Raw genomic sequence first — 26,682 nt, 5'->3', positions numbered from 1 at the left:
TACTTTGGAGGGATGGAAATGTTTCGGGACTGGAGAGACATGGTGGTTGCCCAACACTGTGAATGTTTTCAAACAGCTGATTTTAGGTTACGTGAATTTTACTTCAATAATTCTTTAAACAAAGAGGGACAGGTGGGAAAGGAGATCATCTCCACAACTACAGGTTTATTCCTCCATAATTCAGTTTTAATCAAAGTATAGATAGAAGTTGAGAATATGGCAAGTTTTTCCCTTAAAATGACCATGCTGGCTTACTCTTTGGGAAGGCTTTTGGTACACCAACACGTACCTAAATGTGAAGATCACACCAATGGGTGGGTTTTTATTAGAAGAGGACCACGTGATAACCTATCATTATATATATACTTTTTAATCTAGCTCATCAATAGTTTAGAGAGGATTTTAGGTCTATAATTTCCATTTGATTTTAAGCTGTAAAATGAAAAAGCACAGCATACCTCTCTGAAGGAGGCTCTGTGTATCTATATTATGGTGATACATTACTGAAACCATTATTTGAGCAATTTTCAGAAAAGCAATGGTCACTTACGTAATATTACTTTAAAATCTCTAGGACTAAAACCGCTCATGTAAAAATATTTATTTTTCCAGATTTTTTTTTTTTAAAAGTCAACTGACCAGAGATGTAATAAGGGTTTATTTTCAGACTCTCATTCTGTTTGATTGACCTAATCATGTGTATCCTATGCCAGCACCCACGCAGTCTCGATCATTATAGCTTTGTGGAGTTCTGCCAGACTACACACAGTTTCTGGAGAAGTGTGGTTTCTCTGAAGATCTGCAGGTGCCATTTCAAGAGAACATTCCTTACCATGCGTTTGGAACCAGTGGCTCTGTCAGAGACAGAGCCTGCGGGGATGTAGAACGTTAGCTTGGATTTGTGTGATTTTTAAGATGCTGTTAACTACAGATTTTCCTGTCATGATTCTTTAAATGGGATTTATTATCCATAATTGAGAGCAAGAAAGTCTAGCTGCTTATCAAGGAATTAGAACAGTAGGCCAACTTCATGAAAGCAGTGAGCTCCTAAAATAAAGAAACCTAGTTCCGTGAAGCTTTTCTCAAAATGTCAAGCTTGGAAAAGATTCTTTGCTGCCCAGCAAATGCTGCCCAGCAACATGGCACTCCTGCCAGAAGGGATTCTTTTCAGTATGTGCCTACAACACAGTAAACAAAACTGACCAGGTTCCCCCAGGTGGGGCTTAATGATGGCATCCATGGCAATCCGAGGAAATAGGGAAACTCACAAGAAGCTTTACAGGGCAGGGGCACCTGGGTAGCTCAGTCGGTTAAGCAGCCAACGCTTAATTTCAGCTCAGGTCATGATCTCAAGGTCCTGGGATCGAGCCCCATGTTGGGCTCCACACCTTTGCAGAGTCTGCTTCAGATTCTCTCCCTTTGCCTCATCTCCACACACTCTCTCTCTCTCTCTCTCAAATAAATAATTAAAAAAGAAAGGAAGCGTTATAGGGCAAAAGCAGGAGTGTGCTCTCTGTAAGGGGATTACACACACAGCAAAAGGAAGAGATGGAGGGAAAAGGGGTGGAGATGGAAAGAGAGGGTGGAGGCAGGGATGGAGGGAGAGAGGAGCAAAGTTCTGAAAGTAGCGCAGGTGAACCTTGAAAACATTATGCTGAGTGAAAGAAGCCAAACATGAAGTCCACATTATATGACTCCATTTATATTAAATGTCTGGAAGAGGGAAATCCATAGAGACAGGTCAGGGGCTGGGGGAGGGAAATAATCAGGGGATTGACAGCTAAAGGGTACAGTTCCTTTTTGAGGTAATGGAAATGTTCTTAAATGGACTGTAGTGTGGGCGCCTGGATGGCTCAGTCAGTTAAGCAACCCCCTTCGGCTCAGGTCATGATCCCAGGTTCCTGGGATCGGGCCCCTCATCGGGCTCCCTGCTCTGCAGGGAGCCTGCTTCTCTTCTCCCTCTGCCCCTCCCCCTGCTCATGGTCGCGTGCTCTCTCTCTCTCTCTCAAATTTAAAAAATCTTAAAAAAAAGAAAAAGGGGGAAAAAAGGATAGCAGAGTGATGAGGTTTTGGAGGATGTCATTCAACCAAAGACATCACATGCTGGTGCTCCTATGGGTCCTGGACACACTGGCTGATGGATGCTGATGAAGATCAGATGGGCAGGTGCACAACAGAGAAAGGGATGTAAATACTAAAAAGTCCTCCATCAGGAAAATAATAAATTTCCTAATTGGGGGTCTTTATACTTAGGTTTTTGTTTTTGTTTTTTTGGTCATTTTATTTGGGGAGATGTTAAATGATTTCATTAAAACTGTCATTGCTAATAAACTGTTTATTTTCCTGGGAATCCAAAAGGCCACCTGCACGTATAGGACGGTTGAGCATACTTAGGGAAGACCTGAGAACACCCTAAGCTCTCACCTCACAGCATACATGCAAATGAACTTCAAAGAGATTTGTGGTTTCAGGTTTATCATCCATTTTGAGTTAATTTTTGTATAAGGTGTGAGGCAGGGGTCCAACTTCATTCTTTTGCAACTGGATATCCAGTTGTCCCAGCACTATTTATTGACGAGATTATTCTTTTCCCATTGGACAGTCTTGGCATCTTTGTCAAAAGTCAACTGGCCATCGATGTAATGGTTTATTTCTAGATTCTCAAATCTATTCCATCGAACTCTAGGTCTCTTTATGCTAGTGCCACAGTGTCTTGATTACTGCAAGTTTGTAGTAAGTTGTCAAATTAGGAAGTCTGAGTTCTCTGACTTTTTCTTTTTTCAAGATTGTTTTGGCAATTTTTTTTTTTTTTTATTTAGAGAGAAAGAGTGCACAAATGAGCATCATAGGGCAGTGGGGAGGAAGGGAGAGAATCTTAAGCAGGCTCCATACCACACCCAGCATGGAGTCTGACACGGGGCTTGATCTCAGAACCCTGAGATCATGACCTGAGCTGAAATCAAGAGTTGGATGCTTAACTGACTGGGCCACCCAGGTACTCCAAGACTGCTTTGGCAATTTGGGGTCCCTTGAATTCCGTATGAACTTTAGGATCAGCTTGTCTGTTTCAGCAAAAATTCTAGCTGGGATTTTGACAGGAATTGCTTTTAGTGTGTTGATCAGTTTAAGCAGGCATGCATTCCTCATGTATGCTTGACTTACACCAGAGACTCAGCCACAGTCAAATCAAGGAACAATAATAATGGCTGACACTTACTGAGCACTGAACTCATACCAGTCCTGTGCTGAGCGCTTCATATGGGCCATCTCATCTAATCCTTATAATAATCCTAGGAGGCAGGGCTTATTATTAACCTCATGTAACACACGAGGAAATGGAGGCACAGAGAAGTCAGGTGACTCACCCAAGGTGGAAGTGGCAGAGGCAGGGTTCAGGCGCAGGAAGGCTGGCTCCAGAGCCCCTGCCTTTCTCAATCCAGAATATACAGAGAGCCCTCAAACCCATAAAAAAAAAAAGACAAGCACACCAGCAGAAAAATGGGGAAAGGATATGAAACAGATAATTCACCAAAGAAGAAAATACAAATGGCCAATAAATATATGAAATGATGCTCCATCTCACTATAATGAGGAAAATGCATAATAAGCCATAAGATTTTGTCCATCGTATTGGTAAAATGCCTTTGATTAATAAAATCTGGTGATGTGCAGATCTGGGAGCAAAGGAACTCAACAGTATTCAGTGAATACATAATGGTACATTCATTTTGGAAACAATTTGGCAGACTCTATTAAAATATAAAGTACATATACCCTTCAGCCTGGTAGTTCCACTGAACTTATACACAAAGGATATGGGCAAGAATGTTCACTGAAGCCCTATTTGTAATTATGCAAAATGAAAGCAAATCACACATCGGCCAATAAGGAAATGGCAGCACTGGCCATGGCCAAAGCCACACCACTGGAATGCCAGCTCCATGAAGCCCAAGTTTACATCTGAAGTATAGATATAAAGATGTGGATATATGGATAATGTAGTAGGTTCCACGGTGGCCCCCAAAATATATAGTGGAGTCCTAATCCCCAGATGCCATAAACAAGACCCTATTTGGAAAAACGGTCTTTGCAGATATAATTAAGGATATTGACATGAGATCATGCAGGATTATCCAGGTGGGTTCTAAATCCAACAAAAAGAACCCCTATAAGAGACAGAAGAGAAGACGACACCACACAAACAAGAAGGCTCTGTAAAGATGGAGGCAGAGATTGGAGTGAGGCAGCTGCAAGTCACCACAGTGGAGCTCGAGCCTTCAGAGGGAGCGTGGTCCTGCTGACACCTTCATTCTGGACCTCTGGCTTCCCGAACTCTGAGAGACTATGTTTCTGTGGGTTTAAGCCTGCGGGTTTATAATACTTTGTTACAGTAGCCCTGGGAAATTAATACACATGGACAGATACATTTATTCAGGTCTTCAATACATATTAAATTAAAAAAAAGTTGTACAATACACACATAACTAAATTAAAAAGCCTTACACGTTATGTAAAACAAAAAAACACTGAACAATCTATGTGTACAGATGTACGTAACAGCATAGAAAATCATCTGGGACCAGCAGATCCCAAACGGACTTCAGCAGTTCCCTCCTGGGATGGGAGTGAGATTTGTAGGGGGGGGGGGGGGGGGGGGGGGGGTTGCACAAAATCTCGGCTTTACTTTCTAACCTTCACACTTAGAAAAAAATGGTTTAATTTTCTTCAAAAAAACGTAAAGAGAAACTGATGACAAAGCTTAGCATTTGAGAGATTACGTATAGACACCATTTTAAGAAAAGCCATTTATATTAAAAAAAAAATCTAGAAGGAAAAACAAATCTCTTATTCACTTCAAAGTATCTTGTCCTGAGCTAGGGAAAGGCAGTCTTCGGAGGCCACTGCCAGAGAAAATGCTGTATTAGCTATTACACATTGTGTGGTATTCTTTGCAAAGGAAACAAATTATGTTAAATATTCAGATTTTCTTTTAAATAATGCAATTTATGACACCCATATTTTATCCGATCAATACAGATAAAAAAATGTTTTCCTTGAGTGTGTATTCTGAGTGGGTGGTGCATATTAATCACTATTGTTTGTTTTTAATAATTTGATTTACTACTCACGCTTTACTGAGGAAGTTTCTTTCAATGCATCCTCCAGACGCAAATCAGAGTCCCCAGATCCTAAAAAATAAAAAGATTTTTAAAATTTAATTATTTTTGCATAAAACAAAATTGTACTGAAATAGTTTCTTGTAACGGTTGTTTCCCTTTAGAGGGTGTCATGAAGGTTAATACCATGAAAGGAAGTTGGTAGAAGCCATCCAAAGACACACTGAATTGATCTCCTTCTACAAACAACTTATCTCCACCAAAAGCAAAACGGAAAAACAGTCTTTGCAGATATAGTTAAGGATCTTGAGATCATGTAGGGTTTAATCTCACCAAGTTTAATGATCACAGTTTTCAGTCCACTAGAAGGCTGAAGGCTCAACTGTACAGAACACGAAGCACAATCTTACAAAAAAGCCTTCTCCATAGTATGTATGGCTTTTGCAACAAGGAATATTGGAGTCCAAAGCTCCACTGATAATGAGCCAGGTTCTTACATCCCACTCCACATCTCATAAATGCTGTACTACATTGTGTCAATCCAGGGTACCTTCCCCCCGACCCCAATATCCATATCTAGATTAGCAGCTCTGATTACACATCACTTAAAAGGCTTGAGGGAAAAGCTTTTCACAAGAGAATCTGTTCTCAGAAGTAGAGCCATATGCCCAACTCTGCCTGCTTTTGAACTTGACAGCTATCATTTCCCCTAGATGGGCACGTAGTTTCCAACAAGGGTATATATATTATCAATTCTCAAACTACTATGTATGTATACTGGAACTGAACAAATAGGTAAATGGGTGATGAATTGTAGAAGCCAGGCTTCTCACTGTTGGAGAGGGAAATTATCGGTAAGAGAAGGCTAGAATGGGAGGAGTCCAAGATGGCAGAGTAGGAGACCTTAGTTTCGTCTGGTCCCAGGAATTCAGCTAGATAGCTATCAAATCATTCTGAACACCTGCAAACTCAACTGGAGAAGTAAAGAAAAGAATAGCTGCAACTCCACAAATAGAAAAGCGACCACTTTCTGCAAGGTAGGAGGTGCAGAGAAGTGAATCCCAGGCGATATATGGGAAGATAAACCATGAGGGGAGGGAGCCTCCATCAGCCAGCTACTGAAAAGTGATATAGCAGCTGAGTATAAAATCAGAACATTAGAGGTCTGCTCTGGTGAGGGACATCACTCAGGTGGCTAAGCAGGGGCAGAACCCTAGGTGGGACAGGGTGGTCTCAGGATCCCTAGGGTTACAGGAAGACCGGGGATGCCTCAGTGCAGCAGAGTTCCCAAGCATCGCAGCAGGGAAGCTGGTGGTGAACAGTGAGCCCAGGAGTGGGCTCTCAGCTCGGGGTCGCCATATACCATAAACTGTGGCATAGTCCAGCCACTGCTCTCCAAGCAGTGGCCCAGGGAGTGGTAGAACCTCAGCGAGACTCCCCTTCTTACCCCGGAAGGAGCAGATCAGGAGCCCGCCACAGGAGTCTGCTGGGTTTAGAGACTCCACACAAAGCTGTCATCATCAAGACAGTATGGTACTGGCACAAAAACAGACACATAGATCAATGGAACAGAATAGAGAGCCCAGAAATGGACCCTCAACTCTATGGTCAACTAATCCTCGACAAAGTAGGAAAGAATATCCAAAGGAAAAAAGACAGTCTCTTCAACAAATGATGTTGGGAAAATTGGACAGCCACATGCAGAAGAATGAAACTGGACCATTTCCTTACACCACACACAAAATAGACTCAAAATGGATGAAAGACCTTAATGTGAGACAGGAATCCATCAAAATCCTAAAGAAGAACACAGGCAGCAACCTCTGTGACCTTGGCCGCAGCTACTTCTTGCTATACACATCTCCCAAGGCAAGGGAAACAAAGGCAAAAATGAACTATTGGGACTTCATCAAGATAAAAACCTTCTACACAGCAAAGGAATCAGTCGACAAAACTGAAAAACAACTGACAGAATGGGAGAAGGTATTTGCAAATGACATATCAGATAAAGGGCTAGTATCTGAGATCTGTAAAGAACTTATCAAACTCAACCCCCCAAAACAAAGAATCCAATCAAGAAATGCACAGAAGACATGAACAGACATTTCTCCAAGAAGACATCCAAATGGCCAACAGACACATGAAAAAATGCTCAACATCACTGGGCATCAGGGAAATACAAATCAAAACCACAATGAGATACCACGCCATGCCAGTCAGAATGGCTAAAATTACGAAGTCAGGAAATGACAGATGTTGTCAAGGATATAGAGAAAGGGGAACCCTGTTACACTTTTGGTGGGAATGCAAGCTTGTGCAGCCACTCTGGAAAACAGTATGGAGGTTCCTCAAGAAGTTGAAAATAGAGCTACCCTATGACCCAGCAATTGCACTACTAGGGATTTACCCCAAATATACAAATGCAGCAATCCGAAGGGGTACCTGCACCCTAATGTTTATAGCAGCAATGTCCACAATAGCCAAACTATGGAAGGAGCCCAGATGGCCATCAATTGATGAATGGATAAAGAAGTTGTGGTGTACATATACACAATGGAATATTATGCAGCCATCAAAAAAATGAAATCCTGCCATTTACAACAATGTGGATGGAACTGGAGGGTATTATGCTAAGCGAAATAAGTCAAGCAGAGAAAGACAATTATCATATGATCTCACTTATATGTCCAATTTAAGAACAAAACAAGGTTCATAGGAGAAGGGAGGGAAAAATAAAACAAGATGAAATCAGAGAGGGAGATAAACTATAAGAGACTCTTAATCTCAGGAAACAAACTGAGGGTTGCTGGAGTGGTGGGGGGTGCGGGGATGGGGTAACTGGGTGATGGACATTAAGGAAGGCATGTGATGTAATGATCAGGTATTACTAAAGACTGATGAATCACTGAACTCTGCCTCTGAAACTAATACATGTTAATTGAATTTAAAGAAAAAGAAAAAAAGTTAAAAAAGAGGCTAGAATGATCCATGTGATGATCAATTAGAGTTGGGAGACCTCAGTATGAATCATGTGTAGCTTAATATACACACAGATGGTTACATATAGAAATACTTATAGACGTGTGTGTGTGTATATATATGAGCTAGTATGCAGACATGCCTTTGCTCTGTCACCTGAGATGGCCTAGAAGCAATTACACCCCAGTAGCAACGAGGACATCTAGCACCCAGATCTTGGTTTCTAAATACCATTCTCCAATTAAAGAAAAACAGAACTCCTTGGACAAATGGCAGATTCTAGGATTGGAACAAGAAATATATGAGTTTGTAGCATCTTCTAGCACCAGGAAGTATTTTTTAAAATACTGATATTTATGGGTATATGTCAGAGAAGCACAGGGCCAACTGGAAGAGCTCCCAGCTAAAGCTGGAACAATTTAATCAACAAAATAGTATTAGATTATAATCCGAAGGATAAAATATTCATGTGTCCATGCTGATATAAATATACATTAAACAAATACATAAAAGGGTTAAAAAAGAAGAATTCAAATTAATTTATAGAGATTTCTAGCTCAAGGAGATGAAACATAACTCTCCACTCCATAAGTCTTGACTTCCTTCCAAAGATTACAGTAGGAGAAGGTAGGTTGGGGGGGAGAGAGTAACTTTACAGTGGAGAAATCTAAGAAACACTCCATCAGATCAAGGTTAACATCAACAGTGATGGGTCATACCTTTGATATGAGGGGATGAGACAACCACTATACATGTGTGGTCTTCCCCTCTAAAACCTATAACTCCAGTAAAATCATGAGAAAAACATAGGACAAATTCCAATCCTACAAAATACATGACCAGTACTCCTCAAAACCAAGGTCATCAAAAACACACTAAAGTCTGAGAAACTGGCACAGCCTGAAGAACCTAAGGAGATATAATAATGGCAGGTCACTGGTACCCTGGATTGGATCCTGGAACAACAAACAACAACAAAAAAGGGGGGCTTTAGATAAAAAACAAAAAACCCGAATAGAGTATGGACTTCAGTTAATAATAGTATATCAATATTGGTTCATTAGTTGTGATAAATGTACCACACTAATGTAAAATGCTAAAAATAGGGGAAACCAAATATGGAGGATATGAGGACTCTCTGTACTAGCTTGGCATTGTAAATCTAAAACTGTCCTAAAAATAAACTTTATTTTTAAAAATCCATTTCCCAGAGCAAAAAAAAAATATTAAGAGATGTATAGGATATAGAAGAGATATTTAGGATATATAACCTCTAGCTCATTCAAGAAAAAAAGGTCAACACCAACAACTAAAAATCAATCCAACTAAAGTCACCAAACAGAAAGAAACATATTAAACAGAAAACATGAACTTTAACACAAGACTATGTGCAATTAGGGGCGCCTGGTGGCTCAGTTGGTTAAGCGACTGCCTTCAGCCTCAGGTCATGATCCTGGATTCCCGGGACCGAGTCCCGCATCAGGCTCCCTGCTTGGCGGGGAGTCTGCTTCTCCCTCTGACCCTCCTCCCTCTCATGCTCTCTGTCTCTCATTCTCTCTCTCTCTCAAATAAATAAATAAAATCTTGAAAAAAAAAATTCTCTTAAAAAAAAGAATATGTGCAATTATATCAGTTTTAAAAAATGAGTGTAAAGAGGGTAAATCTATCAAAAGATAAATGGAATAAAAAGATAACTATATGCTGTTGACAAGCTATAATATAGAAATATATATATACATATATAGAAATATATAATAGAGAAATATATACCAGGTAAAGGTTAACAGGAAGGAAACAGATGTGGCAATATTAATATGACAAGGTGAAACTCAAGATCCCAACCCCTAAATAGGAAAAGTGCAGTATTTTATAAAGCATATAATCCACCAAGAAAATAGTCATAGCATTTAATAACCTAGCTTCTAAAATTCTGAAGCAGACTTTTGCTTTTTGCTATGATGGAGAACTGGTGTCAGATTAGCCCTTCCATTGTAAACACTATAAAATGGACAAAACATGAGGTAACAGCTTTCAGCAATGAATGGCAATCCCAGAGATCAAGGAAATTGTGACAGCTAAATCCAACAGGTGATCCTGGATTGGATCCTGAATCTATAAAGAGCATTACTGGGACACAATGAAATTTGAAAGAGGTCTATTGACCAGATGGTAATACTGGATCAATGTCAAACTCCTGATCTTGATGGATTTACTGTGCTCAGGGAAGAAAGTGTCCTTGTTTTTAGGAAATGCATGCTTTAGTATTAAGATGTAATGAGCATCATGCTTGTGACGGAGTCTGAAATGATTCTGAAAAAATATTTAGACACACCTATACATACCGGGGCAAATGTGTTAAAACTGGGAAATCTAGGTGATCAGTAAATGGAAATTCCTTCTATTAGACATTATTGTGACAACTGGTGAAATTTGAATTGGGTCTAAGGATTAGGTGGTAGTAACACATCAACATTAATTTCCTGATCCAGATGGTTATGTTGAGGATATATAAAAGGATGTCCTTGTTTGAAGGAAATGTACCCTCAAGTTATATTGTAGATGTTGGCAGGGGTAGTGATGGAGCATCAGGGAAGCAACTTACTCTCAGATGATTTGGTGGAGGGAAGTGACATATACTGTATTTGCAAGTTTCCTATAGGTTTGTAATTATTTCAACATTTAAAAAATTAAAATTATTTAAATATGCGTATCTCTCAACCCAGCAATTGCACTTTTAGGTATTTGTTACAGAAAAATACTTGCACATGTGCCCAAAGAGGTATGTACAAGGTTGTTCACAACAGTACTGCTTAAAATAGCAAAAGGAAATGGAAACAGACCAAGTATTCATCAAAGAAGAAGAATTAAATAAAACCTAGTTCTTCAATACAATGAAATGTTATATAGCTGTTTAAAAGAATGGAATACCTTCAGTAAACTGGGAATAGAAGGGAACTTCCTCAACTTGAAAAAGAATATCTGCAAAAACCCTACAGCTAACACCATACTTGATGGTGATAAATTAAAGCTTTCCTTCCAAGATCAGAAACAAGGCTATGATGTCCCTGCTCACCACTGCTTCTCAACATCGTAGCGGAAGTCCTAGCTACTGCAACAAGGGGGCGGAAATAGATATACTAATTGGGAAGGAAAAATAAAAACTGTCTTTGTTCAAGAGCAAATGATCATCTATGTAGATAATCCAAAAGGATTCACAAAAAAACAAACAAACAAACAAACAAACCTCCTTACACTCCTGAAACTAATAAGTGACTCCAGCAAGGTTGGAGGATACAAGGTTAGTCACTTTCCTATATATCAGCAATGAACAAGTGGAATTTGAAATTAAAAACACAACACCATTTATATTAGCAGCCCCCCAAAAGAAATACCTGGTATAAATCTAACAAAATATGTGTAAGATCTATATGAATAAAGCTACAAAACTGTTATGAAAGAAATCAAAGAATGACTAAATAAATGGAGAGATATTCCATGTTCATGGATAAGACGACACAATACTGTCAACATGTCAGTTTCCCAACTTGATTTATAGATTCAATGCAATCACAATCAAAATGTCAGCAAGTTATTTTGTAGATATGGAGAAACTGAAAAGTTTATGTGGAGAGGACAAAGACCCAAAATAGCCAATATAATATTGAAGGAAAAGAACAAGGTGGGAGGATACTACCCAACTTCAAGACTTACTATAAAGTTAGAGTAATCAAGATAGTGTGGTATTAGCAAAAGAGAGACAAACAGATCAGTGGAACAGATTAGAGAGCCCAAAAATAGACCCATATAGTCAACTGATCTTTTACAAAGGAGAAAAGGCAACACAATGGAGAAAATACAGTCTCTTCAACAAATGGAGTGGAACAATTGGACAACCACCTGCAAAAAAAAAAAAAAAAAAGAATCTAGACTTAGACTTTACATCCTTCACAAACATTAATTCGAAATGGATCACAGACTTACAATATAAAACACAAAATGATAAATCTCCTAGAAGCAACATAGGAGAAAACCTAGATGACTTGAGTTTGGCAATGACTTTTTAGCTGTAACACCAAAAGCATGATCCATGGAAAAACTTGTTAAGATGGACTTCATTAAAATTAAAAACTTCTGCTCTGTGGAAAACACTACTGGGAGACCGAATAGACAAGCCACAGGCTGGGAGAAAATACTTACCAAAGACACATCTAATAAAGAGCCATTATCCAAAATATACAAAGAATGCTTAAAACTTAACCTGATTTAAAAATGGGCTGCACCCCAGCTGCCCCTGGGATCCAGGTCCACTTATGTGGTTCTGGATAGACACTTTTCCAAAGAAGATATCCAGATGGCCAACATGCATGTGAAAAGATGCTCAATTTCACTGATGATCAGAGAAATGCAAATCAAAACTGCAGTGAGATCAGCCCCTACCTGTTAGAATGGCTAGTATCAAAAAGACAAGGTAAGTGTTGACGAGAATGTGGAGAAAAGGGCACCCTTATGTACTGTTAGTAGGAAAGTAAATTGGTACAGCCACTATGGAAAACAGAGCGTCCTCAACAAATGAAAACTAGAACTACTACGACCCAGCAATCCCACTTCTGGGTACACATACAAATGAAATGAAATCACTCTCTCAAAGAGATCTCTGCACCCCGACGTTCATTGCAGCATTATTCACAATAACCAAACAGGGAAACTACCTAAGTGTCCACTGATGGATAAATGGATAAAGACACACACACATACACACACACACACAGGAATATCATTCAGCCATAAAAAAAGGGCATCATGCTAACTGAAGTAAGTCAGACAGAAAAAAACAAATACTGTATGATCCCACTTATAAAGGGTATTTAGACTAGTAAAATTAACAGAGTAGAGTGGAATATTAATCAGCCATCAGAAAGGATGAATACCCACCATTTGCAACAACATGGATGGACCCAAGGGTATAATGTTAACTGAAATAAGCCAGTCAGAGAAAGAGAAATACTATATGATTTCACTTGTATGTGGAATTTACGAAACAAATGAACAAAGAAACAACAACAAAGAAAAAGACACAAACAGAAAACCCAGACTCTTAACTACAGAGAACTGGTGGTTGCCAGACAGGATGGGGAGGGGATGGGGAAACAGGTGGAGAGGATGAGCACTGAGTAATGTACAGAACTGTGGAACCATTAGAATGTATACGTGAAACTAGCATAACACTGTATGTTAATCATACTTGGAAAAAAACCACAAAACCAAAACCGAGCTACCACTACACACCTATGAGAATGGCCCAAACTGCAGACACCTCCAAGTGCTGGCAAGGATGTGGAACAAAAGGAAAGCTCATTAATTACTGGTGGGAATGCAAAATGGCACAGCCACTTTGGAAGACAATTTAGTGGTTTCTAACCAAACTAAACATATATACCATACAATCCAGCAATCATACTCCTTGGTATTTACCCAAAGGGGTTAAAAACTTAGGTCCACACAAAACCTGCACACAGATGTTTACAATTTTATTCATAATTGCCAAAACTTGGAAGCAACCAAGATTCCTTCAGTAGGTGAGCAGATAAACTGTGGGACATCGAGACGATGGAATATTCTTTCATGCTTAAAAAAAAAAAAAAAAGCTATCAAGCCATGAAAAGATAGAGGAACCTCTAATGCATATTACTAAATGAAAGAAGCCAATCATAAAAGTGACAAACTGTAGGATTCCAACTATGTAACATTCCGGAAAGACAAAACTATGGAGACAATAAAAGGGTCAGTGGTTGCCAGGGGTTGGAGTGGAGGGATGCATACGTGGGACACAGAGGACTTTTAGGGCAGTGAAAAGATTCTGTATGATACTCTGATGGTGGATACACATCAATATAAATTTGTACAAACCCACAGAATCTACAATACCAAGAGTGAACCCTGAAGTAGGGACTTCGAGTTAATCAACTATAGCCAACGTACCTCTGGTGGGGGGTGTTGATAAGAAGGGGCCTGTGCATGTGTGGGGGCAGGAGGTATATGAAAACTCTATCTTCTGCTCAATATTACTGTGAACCTAAAATGCTATAAAAAAATGAAGTCCATTAAAAAGAATGAGAATAGGGGTCAGGGAGAAGGAGCACTGTATTATTAATTTAAAGCCTTCTCTGATTTATTTGAATCAGGTACAGATATTTCTCTTACAATGACAATTTAAAAGTTCTGGATCAACCCCTCCAAAATCATAAGGCAATCATTCTACTGGGTCTTCCTTCAAAACTCTATCCCTACTTTCTCACCCAAGAATTGCAAACACACATTCATTCTTCCAATTAACTTCTTGCACAAGTAACAATGTGTTTTTGGCCTGAGCCATTCCCCTACTGTTTGCTGGTACATCCTGCTATATGTCATCAAGAGTTAAGAGCAAGAGAACACAATTTTGCAGTATTTACTAAACCCTCAGTGACCTTGGATTCAATGGACCCAAACCATCTGTGGACAAAACCATTCAGCATCAATCCACATCCAGAGCTAATTAAGACTTCTTCAGAGTCTACAATCAAGCACAGCTGCCAAAATCAAGATGGGAACAAGTATTCTCATGAGAGATACCATACCTCAAGTGGCCTAAAACAGGGTCGTGTTCTAGATCTTTTGTATGCAATCTCTAACAACTCACATTGGGTGTAGGCAGACAGGAACCCTCCACATTAATGACACTGACTCACCCTCGGGCACCAGGCACACATTATTAGAAAGTGGCTGATTCATCGCAGGTTAAATTTACAAGCCCCAAAGCACTGTACCTGGGGGGCCAGTGCTCAAGTATTCAGCAGAAAAGTTGCCTCATTCCAGTGCAGAGGACCACAAAGAATTTTTCATGGAAAAGGCATGTAGTGAGCTGGTAACGCCTGACTGAAAATGTCCTTTGACATTAGGCAGAATTTTGGAGATGTTACCCATGGACTTGTACGTGCCCTTAAGAAGATCCATTTGATAAGCAAAGTGCTGGTTCTACCCACAGACACCCTAGCAGCTTCTGTCTGTCCTGAAGTAGATTTTGTCCCCTTGGGAGGAAACACAAACTTGATCTCATATTGCAACGTGACCCACCGTGACTGGTGTCTAAAGCTAAGGGTGCATTTTAATAAGGCCTGTGAAACAAGACACAGCAGGCCCTTGTTAGAACTGGCTGGGATCCAGCACCTGCCAACGCCTTGATTGAAATGTCCGATCCACGAGAGGCTCCACCTGATGTGCCCCCAGTAGCCTTGCATTTGGGTTTGATGAATTAATCACTCCCTCCCACGTATTCCACTTAGTTCATCCTGAAAGTACACCCATCCCAGTTAGGGGTTTAGGTTTGCCTTTATTTTTTTTTTTTTTTTTTTAGGGGGCGGGGAGGGTCAGAGGGAGAGGGAAAGGGAGAGAATCCCAAGCCAACTCCATGCTGAGCGTGGAGCCCAACACTAGGGCTTGATCCCACAGCCCTGAGATCATGACCTGAGCTGAAATCAAGAGTCGGATGCTCAACTGACTGAGCCACCCAGGCGCCCCAACATTTGTCCCTTATGGTCAACCTGGTAACCACTAGCCACATGTGGCTGTGTCATTAAAAGTAAAATGCAATAAAAACTTTAAAATGCAGTTTCTTAGCCACACTAGCCACATTCCAAGTGCTCCGTAGCCACATGTGGCAGGCGACTATTGTGCTGGACAGGACCAAAGAACATCTCCATCATCACGGAAAGTTCCGCTGGACAGTGCTGCTCCAGCCAGTGAGCTGCCTGAAGCAGGGACTTGGACCTGGTCGTCTCCATGCAAATGCCAAACAGGCCTGACACCTGAAGGTGTGTTCACTGCAATTAACCAAACTTGGTCTCGGTGTTGTGAGAGGACCTTTGATCTGTTCCCACAGAATTACCAGTGGAGAGGACCTGTTAGTACTTCGGTGACAAATCCATTCGGGTTTCATGCCAAGAGTAAAGTCCTCCCTGCAGAGGAGCGTGTCTGCTCCCTGCTGGATTAAGAACTGCAGAGGCAGCCTGGACCCCTGACTGCCAAAGATTTCAGACACAAAGTTCCAGCTCCGCCAGGGAGATGGGTGGGTGCTCTCGAGTGCCCAGTCACACCTGTCCCCCTGCTCTCCAAGGATGGGTTCTCTTCTACCGTTTTCCTTTTTACACACAAGCAGCTTTCAATTTTTTTTTTTTTTTTTTGAAAGGGTTCAGTACAAATTCTAAATGAGTAATACCTAAACTGCTTTGGTTTTCAGGTTTTAAAATCTTGACCCTTTTCTGTGGATGACTAAGAACACAAGGGACATCTGAGACTGGTAAATCACAGACGTGTCATCTCAGGATTTTCCTTTTGTTTGTCTGAATGAAGCTTCCGTAAATACCCGTGCTACACTTGTTTGTCCAGAACAACACGCACCTGCTGGGCATGGGGGCCAGCACCTGAATCTATACCACAACTCCAAAAGAACGGAGCTACTTATCAAAGAGCAAACGGGTTAGTCAACAGTGAGCAGCCGGTACCAAAATGCAGGGAAGACCCACGGGAAGATGGGCCAGAATCAAATCTGGACCTGAGGGGTCAAACCATGACCCAATAACTAGGACTATGGCACAAGCCCCTTGATCACCTGGGTTCAGGAATGAGACTAAAGTCAGTCCCAAGAGATTGAGCCTGCTTATGGGGGGGGGGGGGTCACAGCTTGATTTAACCTGAAATGAGCCACGGAATAAGGATGCTCCACCTTCCTATGATAAAGACCTCATGGGATGTGGCTGCTTGGACAGCCCTGTGTTTCCCCTGCCCCCCTGGCAGGGGGCCACTGGGGCTGTGAGTCATAAAAGGAAAACCTGCAGGTTGGGAAAAACAACTTCATACCTCCCTACTGCCTACCACGGGAACATTCCTGAAAACTGCTTGCAACAAACCCACTGCCACGCATGGTCAATTTTACAAATGTCTCTGGTGGAAGTAATTTCTCTCCCTAACACAAACAAGTAAGGTAGCCCTCTCCCGCCTCGTGCTAGAGAGGGTGACAGCAAACCCAAAATGCTAAGTTATGCTAGTCGCTGATTTCCCTGAATTTTTGCACCACTTTAACTCTTGCCTCAATCTAGATTTGAACACATCTGTCTTGGTAAATTTATGCTTTTACACCTCGAAGCACGCTGAGTAATATCTTCTGGGTTAGCTAAGCACTGCAGCATTGCAAGGGAACATGAAAATGGTTTTCCTCTTATTCTGATTACTAAATGGGTTTAGCTATTGCCACCTGAGCTCCCACTAGTTCCATGAATAAATTTAAAGCAGTCCCAGAGAGGACAATGGTGATGTGAAGGCAGGGATTGGCATTTCAGACCAAAACAGCCACCACTACCCACATCTACAGTGTGTAAGCCAGACGGTTGATTTCAGGTCCTCGAGGGCCACACCTGGCTCCAGGTACCTGTGTAAAAGGGGAACTTGGTAGGCAAGGTGCCGCGGCCAAAAGTCTGTTTACAGATTTCCAGGAAGCATCCAAGTGTCCTACGTACATGGCAAGCAGCTTGATTTAAAAGGTGGAAGGAGGACTTTTTTTCACAAATTGCTTAAGTTACTTTGTTGATTTAAAGGACAGTCTTCGGGGGGCGCCTGGGTAGCACAGTCAGTTAAGTGTGCAGACTCTGGATTTTGGCTCAGGTCTGATTCTCAGGGTTGTGGGATAGGGCCCGGATTTGGGCTCTGCACTCAGCAGGGAGTCTGCTTGAAGATTCTCTCCCTTTGCCCCTCCCCTCCTCTCTCTCTCAAATACATAAATAATATATTAAAAAAAGGACATTCTCATTCCTCCTTTCCACACGGAAGGGTAAATGTCTATGAAGGCTGTTCTGAGGAAATCCCAAAGGTGCCTGGAAGGGTAACCTTTTCCATACAAGTCAGAGCTGACAGGCAGGGGACTCCTCGGCTGAAGAAAAAATGGAGTGGAGGGAGGTGGGGAAGGGGGGACTAACTGCCAATAAGTATGGGGTTTCTTTTGGAGGTAGTGGAAATATTGTACAGTGAGATGGTGGTGAGTATGCTAAGAACCACTAAACTGTAGACTTTACAATGGCAAATTTTAGGTTATGGGAATTACAGCTCAAAAAGAAATGCAGTAGCTGTCTGCAGGTACTGTGGTCAGCATTCAGCTCTGCAAGGGGCACCCCAGGACCTCAGAGATCAGACGCCCTCTCAGGCGGGAACCTGAGGGCCTCAGCAGTTAATCATTTGGTAGCAGAAATAGAAATGACCCTGGAACCAGAAGATACTATGCCTTGTACCCGTTCTGTCACTCACCGAGTAGGGGTCCTGGAGCATTCGCTCGAAGTCATGGAAGTGACCTGTCCCCCAGGTGTAAAACGAAGGTATCACACCCGATGGCTCAATCTCCCCATGGAATAAGGTGGACGACATAACAGAAGCAAAGCCTCCATGGACAAGGAAAGTGCCATCGTGATGTGGCAGGAAACTGGGGTCTTAGGCACACTGCTTGCTGAGCCACAGTTGCTTTTCTTTTTTTAAAAGATTTTGAGAGAGAGCGTGAGCGAACGAGCACGTGCACAGGAAGAGGGGCAGAGGGAGAGGAAGAGGGAGAGAAGGAGACTCCCCGCTGAGCACGGAACCCAAGGCAGGGCTGGATCTCAGGACGGTGAGATCATGCCCTGAGCCAAAATCTAGAGTAAGAGGCTCAACCGACTGGGTGTTTCTGCTGGGGTCACACCAAAAACTGGAGCCCAACTCTGGTCCAAGGCTGTTCCAAGACAACACGTGAGGATATCAGTACTGGTGTACTTTGGAGCCAAACAGCCTGGGCGCTGGGGTCCCAGCAGAAAATCCCCGGGCAAGAGATGGCTCTGTGCCTGTTTCCTCATCAGACTCTACTACAGTTAAGCGGGTGTGAGGAAGACACTGGTCATCATACAGAATAGGATTAGCACAGTCTCTAACACATGCGAATCTCTCAAATATTAGCTATGATTATTATATTTGACATTAAGTAAAACCTAGTAATAGACCTATTATTAAGTAGGAGGCCCTCGAAACATACACATGAATAAACAGCTTACAGGAGTCTGATTAAAATGTTCAAAAGCTTAAAAGATGCAGAGAACAAAGCCACATTCTGATCTGAACTCACCCCACGTCTGATGAACCTTTAGATCCAACTCATGTGCCTTGATTTCCCAAGCTTATGTCACACGAATATCACCGGCCATCCCCAAACTTCTAAACCCCAGGCTCTTGGCTAATAATGCACATGGCATTACCTTCCCCTACCGCCAACATAAACATAAACGTCAAAGTGGAGACCTGCGCGATTTCTTAAGTGAGGTGGGAAGCGGTCTCTGGTTGATGCTGCATAGATTGAGATTTCCAAATCAGAGCCAGGCATAGCTGAACAGGACCGCAGAGATCACGTAGTCCAACCCAGTCATTTTAGAGAGAAAGAGAATCCACTAAAAGGTTTACTTTGGGGGGGGGGGGTTTCAAGTTGGTTCAACAGGAGAATCCTGTAAGACAGTTCATTATGTAGTACAGATGTGTTTGGATGAAGCCTGGCTCATATCATGGCCCCTTAAAGAGCCGGCTTGGACAGAAAGCCTGATCTACCCAGTTAACTTCAGAGGCAAAGTAAAGCAATCATGTCACGAGGTCCACCCATGTTCATGAGCAGGCTCAGAGGTGGAATCTGAGTTTACACTGGACACGCCCATCAAGATTTCAGCCTTAGCACCTGGCCAGGCCCATGTAAAGGGAGAATGGCACAGTCAGCCCATGGCAGCTCCTATACGTTCCCCAACCCAGACCTTTCTCCTGAAATCCAATCCTGCAGGCCATGCTATTCAGGGGAGACTTCCACAACTCCTCCAGAGAAACATGCCCAACTGGCCTCTGTCTTCCCTCACCTTCCGGGACTGGCTTCCCCCCTTTTATATGGCAGAGTTCCAGTAAGTTCATTACCATCTACCTAGGCACCCCGAATCAAACGCATGGTTGTTTTTTTTTTTTTAATATTATATTTATTTATTCATGAGAGACAGAGCGAGAGAGGCAGAGGGAGAAGCAGGCTCCCAAGGAGCAGAGAGCCCGATGCGGGACTCGATCCCAGGACCCTGGGATCATGACCTGAGCCGAAGGCAGACGCTTAACCATCTGAGCCACCCAGGCACCCAAACGCATGGTTGTTTTTCTTGATCCCTCCTTCATTTGTGACCCATCCACGACCAAAATAGTTCTCCTCTCCATCCTGTCACCTCTACTTCTGTGGTCACTCCCTTAATTTCTCATCGCGATTATAGTAACAGTCCTCCAGCTGCCCTCCTCAGCTTGAGGCTTTTTTCTATTCTGCTGCGCAAAAAATGGGATACAAAGATCTGTTAGGGTCACTGTTGTTAACTCAAAACCTACCAATTTCTCCCCATTGCCTAAAGAATCAAGTCCAAACTCTTTGTGCCTATCATTCAAAACCCAACCATTCTCTGTACTCTTCTACCTCCAGGCCCACTGCTCTCTTCACCCCAACCCCCTTCTTTGTATACAGATCGTCAGCATACAGGGGTGCTTCCCCTATGCAGCCCATCTGGGGCCCACCCCCCGCCAAGTAAAACTCATCACATTGGTCATGCTTCATCCTTCATGCTAAGTGAAGCAGATATAACTCGACCCGTCACCCTCACAGTGGACTCTAAGTTCTTTAAAGACAGGGACTGGGCCCTTTCCGCATGCCCCCACATACCACAAGGCCTTGTCTGTAACAGTGCTCAGTTCACAGGCTCAAATGAACCACTTTTCTAGCAGATGCTTCGATTGGAAATCCAAGCCCAGCTATGTCCAGGGAACCAACACTTACAACTTATTCTTTAAACCAGTGAACAGACAAAATATTCTGCCAAGGAAACCCACGCAGTTTGTCCTCTAAGCAGTGAAGTTTTGAGAAATAACTTTAAAACAAGACAGTGCCTCCAAGTGAGGAAGACAATTAACCAGGAGGCCTAACTCTCAATCTGAAGGGCTTCTTGGGAATCCAGCTGTTCCTGGTAATTGGTTTTTGGATCAGTCAGAAAGCAGAAGTGGCTTTTAAGGAAGATACCCCCTGACTAGTGGCCTAGAAGAGGGGAAAACTCCTCTTACCAAAGAGTCCTTTTGCCACAGGGCAAGTGAGAAGAAAAAAGACCCATGAAGAGAGGTCTATTCAGATTCTTCTCCTGTTTTTAAATTGGATTCTTTGTCTTTATTGTCGAGTTGTGTTCTTTATATAATCCAGATAGAAGTCTCTTACCAGATACGGGATTTGCCTAAGGGCATGAAGAGTCACTCCTGTGTTTTCCTCTTCCACGAATTTTATAGTTTCAGTTCTTACCTTTGAATCTCAGATTCATTTTGAGTTAATTGTGTGTGTGGTGTGAGGTAGGCATCCAACTTTTTTTTTGCATGTAGAAATCCAGTTGTCCCTGAGCCGGTTGTTGAAAAGACTATTCTTTCCACATGAATTTTAGGATCACCTTGTCCATTTCTACAAAAGACGCTGCTGGGATTTTGACTGGAATTGCCTTGAATTTGCAGATTTGGGAAGTATTATCCCATTTGTTTTTAAACATGCTCAAATCTCTCCCATGTGAAACTAGAAAGCCCTCTTTTGACTGTACATCCCCATCTCTCTCCCCTGCTCTTCATAACCAAACAGTCCCTCCCCTCCCCACCACTCCTCGGGGTCTCATGGCCACCTCACACTCAGCATGCCCCTCCAACCTAGACCTTTTCCTGGGTTCCTCCCGTTTCACTGAACACCACAGCCACCCACCCTGTTGTCCAAGCCAGCAACCTGCATATCGTGACAGCTCTCTCATGCTCATAGCCATGCCATCATCATGAATGCTCAATTCTACTACTAGAACAAACCCTCCCTGCCACACCCCTCACCTTCTTCCTCAATCCCTTCCTCCCTTTGACAGGTAGGACTTCTCTCCATGGACCTGTTCGTGTGTGTGTCATATTTGCAAGTAATGGTTGGCTCTAATTCCCTTCCCTGATATACGCAATGGCAGACTGTTGCTTCTATCAACAGCGACAAATTCAACAGCTGTATACACAATTAGGGGACAAAGCCCTGACAGCCCTTGGCACTTGTATGATGCTCTGTAAACACTGACTAAGCCATCTGGGGAGCAGTGTCAAAAACGAGAAAGAGCCAACCTGTGGGTATAAATACATCCTGCTCCATTACCTGCTTCTCGGGATAGCTTATAATTGAAGCAGGCAATCAGTCTGGCTCATCCTTCAACACAAACCCTCAAAAGGAGACCCACAGTCCCCCCACCCTTGGGTTTTCACATCTGTGGAGAAGGGGAGACTGGTGTTTTGGGCTATACGGCAATTCCAAGGAACATATCCAGGCCTGTGTGTGCTTGATTTGGCTAACTGAATCCCTAAATCAGCCAGTTCTATGAAAGAATATAAATTAAATAAGCTATTTAACACTATGCAAAATAAAATCACAGCTGTTCAGCTGATCTTTCCCCTTCTTACCACTCTGTATACAAGCTAGTGGAGGATGCTAAGGATATAGATATTTTAAGGATACAAGACAATTTTTATTTTTTTTTTAAGATTTTGTTTATTTATTTGACAGAGCAAGCACAAGCAGGGGGAGCAGCAGAGGGAGAAGGAGAAGCAGGCTCTCCACTGAGCAGGGAGCCCCATGTGGGGCTCAATCCCAGGACCCTGGGATCATGACCTGAGCCAAAGGCAGACACTTAACCAACTGAGCCACCCAGGCACCCAACAAGACAATTTTTAAAAGTCCATTAGAAATGACAAGCATCCTACAAGTCTACATTGTTGAACATCCCCACTCAGTTTGAAGGGAAGTGGGAGGCATGCAAAGAAAGTTCCCTGTGTCACGGAGCAGAATCCAATTTGTGTACTTTGTAAGCTTCTTTCCAGCCCAAATGTGTCTCTTAAAGCATGAACCAAGCCGGGCTCAGCAGTGGAAACAGTCACCGCGAAGAACCTCAGCAATTCTGCAGACCACGTTCATCCCCCAATTGCACCTGACGTTGACCCCATAGTTAGAAACATTTTGCAACACGGTGCTACTCACTGAATTGTCTTGGCACCTCTGTCAAAGAAACAAGTCCGGCTACATGAATTCTAACTCCCTTTTACGGCAATCTTCTCCATAGAAAGGGGGTCTGGGAGGTCTGAGGCCCGCTCTTGTGCCTCTCCCCCTCCATGGCACCTGAAGCAAGGCCGGACATGGGGAGTTCTCAGGGGACCTGCACCATCTTTGTCAAATGAAGTCACCTCACCCAGTATTTTCTTTCAGTAACACCAAACCCTTCAAAAAGGAGGCTTCCCTCATTTTAGGAGGAAAAGGAATGAATGACTAATACACACCATGACATGGATAAATTTTAGCATCATCACACTGAGTGCCAGAAGCCAGACCAAAAAGAAAGAGTACATGCTGTATCATCCCATTTCTATAAAACACTACAAAATGCAAACTAATCAATAGTGCCAGAAAGCAGAGCAATGGTTGCTGGGGACGGGGATAAGGGCAGAGAGAGATTCTTAGGGACACAAGGAAACTTATGGGGCTGCCGTAGACAACAATAAGATATACACCTGGGGCGGGGGGAAGCAAATGCCTGAATCCTTACAATAGCTTCTGAGGGCCTACGTATCTACCCCCACCCCACCCACATCCTCTAGGTTTTTTCATTTGTTTTCATAAAGTCTGGAATAATATATACCAAAATGCTAATGGTAATTATCCACAGGTGATGCCTATTTTCTTATTTTCTGAGACTAATTTTCCAAAATTTTTTAAACAATGTAATTCAAAGATAACCACCAAAGATCTAAATGTGAGAGATTTCATAAAACTCCTATAGACAGCATAGGCAGTCAGTTCTTGGACACTGCACTTAGTAACATATTTATGGATGTGTTTCCCCAGGCAAGGGAAACAAAAGCAAACATTAACTCCTGGGACTACATCAAAATAAAAAGCTTTTGCACAGCAAAGGAAACCAACAAAATAAAAAGGCAACCCAGTGAATGGGAGATCTTTGCAAAGGATATATCCAATAAGAGGTTAATATCAAGAATAAAAAAAAAAAACATACAAGAAAAAAAACCCCACAATCCAATTAAAAACGGGCAGAGGACCTGAGTAGACATTTTTCCAAAGAACACATACAGATGGCCAACAGACACATAAAAAGAGGCTCAACATCACCAATCATCAGGGAAATGCAGATCGAAACCACAATGAGATATCCTCTTACACCTATCAGAATGGCTAGTATCAAGAGGACCAGAAGTAACAAGTGTTGGTGAGGGTGTAGAGAAAAAGGAACCCTCTTGCTCTGTTGGGAATGCAAACTGGTGCAGCCCCTGTGGAAAACAGTATGGAGGTTCCTCAAAAAATTAAAAATAGAGCTACCCTATGATCCAGTAATTCCATTACTACGTATTTACCCAAAGAAAACAAAAATACTAATTCAAAAAGATATGCATCCCTATGTTTACTGCAGCATTATCTACAATAGCCAAATTATGGAAGCAGCCCAGGTGTCCATCAATAGATGAATAGATAAAGATGTGAGAGACACACACACACACACACACGTAACATTACTCAGCCATTAAGAATGAGACCTTGCCAGGCGCCTGGGTGGCTCAGTTGGTTAAGCAACTGCCTTCGGCTCAGGTCATGATCCTGGAGTCCCGGGATCGAGTCCCGCATCGGGCTCCCTGCTCGGCAGGGAGTCTGTTTCTCCCTCTGACCCTCTTCCCTCTCATGTGCGCTTTCTCATTCTCTCTCTCTCAAATAAATAAATAACATCTTTAAAAAAAAAAAAAAAATGAGATCTTGCCATCTGCCACATGGATGGACCTAGAGGGTATTATGCTAGGTGAAATAAGTCAGAGAAAGAAATACCAACCATATGATTTCACTTATATGTGGAATCTAAAAAACAAATCAACAGAGAAACAGACTCTTAAATACAGAGAACTGTTGGGGGAAGTGGGAGGGATGGGCAAAACAGATGGAGGGGATTAAGAGGTACAAACTTCCAGTTATAAAGTAAACATGTCGTGGAGATGAAAGGTACAGCATAGGGAATATAGTCAATAATATTGTAATAACGTCGTACGGTGACAGATGGGGACTACACTTATCGTGGTGAGCACTGAGTAATGTACAGAATTGTTGAATCATGTTGTACACCTGAAACTAACATTGTATGTTAGTGTTACTTCAATAAAAAAAGGTAGGGGCGCCTGACTGGCTCAGTCAGTAGAGCATGCAACTCCTGATGTCAGGGTTGTGAGTTCGAGCCTGAAGTTGGGTGTAGAGATTACTTAAAAATCTTAAAAAATAAAAGGTAATAACAACCGTATGATAGCCCCTACGGTGGGCAGAATCCCTCAAGAATATCCACATCCTAACCCCTGGAACCTATGAATAGGTCTTAGGTCAATTTTGCCTCTGTGACAAAAGGGACTTGGCAGATGTGATCAAGTTAAGAATACTGAGATGGGGAGATTATCCTGGACTACCCTGGTGGGCCCAAGGTAATCACAAGGGTCCCTATAAGTAAAAAAGAGAAATGGAAAGGTCAGAGTCAGTATGATGGCAGGAAGGAGGCCATGAGCCAAGGAATGCAGGGGACTTCCAGACCCTGGAAAAGTCAAGAAAACAGATGGTCTCCTAATGTCTCCAGAAGGAACAAAGTCCTGCTGACATGTTGATTTTAGGCCTGTGAAACCCCTGTCAGCTTTTCAACCTCCAGAATATAAGAGAATATATTTGTGTTGCTTTAAGTATCTACATTTACAGTGATTTGTTACAGTGGCAACAGAAGACTGATATACATAGAAGGAAGGAAGAGAGTGTGTGTTCATCTACCAGCAAACCGTGGCTGAGCATTCACTCTGTGCCCGCCATCATCCTAGACCTGGAGGACAGCAAGAACAGTTCATCCCTTACTCCAGAGAAGTTGCCAGAGCAGCTGACACCCGTCTGAAGTGTCCACCTTTGGTCTTAACATGTTTGCAGCATTCATTTGGAAATCTTTCTAGATCTTATTCAGCTAATCCTGTAATATCACACTTTCAAGAAGCAATTATTCTTTAAAAAAAAAAAAAAAAGGAGTCTTACTTACAATTATGTGTATTCTAATTGGGTAATATGACTGACAAAAGCCTTAATTATGGTCCATAATTCACACCCAGTCTATCATTAGGTCTTTGCTGCAAGCTGGCATTTGTGAACATCATACCATGGTCCCGTCATTTGTGCAGCTTTCCCCAATTATTGTACTTGCAAGGGCACTAGTGCGAGGTGAGGTGACAAGTGATGGTGGTCCAACTACCAGATACTTTCACTTACCTGAGAAAAAACATCTTCTGGTGATTCTACCCCAAAACACAGAGAGGGGCTTCATCCCTGTGGGTATCGACTCTACCCAAGAAGAATTTTATTTGCTAGTCTTGGGAATTAGTACAATACTTATGTAAAGGCAGGCTGATGACACTC

At 42.2% G+C, this 26,682-nt stretch overlaps 1 protein-coding gene across 3 annotated transcripts in view; it reads right to left on the bottom strand.

The window, feature by feature from the left end:
- Positions 1 to 26,682, bottom strand: part of CD99L2 (CD99 molecule like 2) — an 85,809-nt gene that overhangs the window by 25,972 nt on the left and 33,155 nt on the right. For all 3 annotated transcript variants that reach the window (XM_035011855.1, XM_035011840.1, XM_035011849.1), the window contains exon 2: positions 5,130 to 5,189. In XM_035011855.1, the coding sequence (XP_034867746.1) occupies positions 5,130 to 5,189 (60 nt within the window). The remainder of the gene's footprint in view (positions 1 to 5,129; positions 5,190 to 26,682) is intronic.

The sequence above is a fragment of the Mirounga leonina genome, unplaced genomic scaffold (genome assembly GCF_011800145.1).
Source record: "Mirounga leonina isolate KUSES-001 unplaced genomic scaffold, KU_Mleo_1.0 Mir_101799, whole genome shotgun sequence".
Taxonomy (NCBI): Eukaryota; Metazoa; Chordata; class Mammalia; order Carnivora; family Phocidae; genus Mirounga; species Mirounga leonina.
This window is presented reverse-complemented; position numbering and strand designations above follow the sequence as displayed.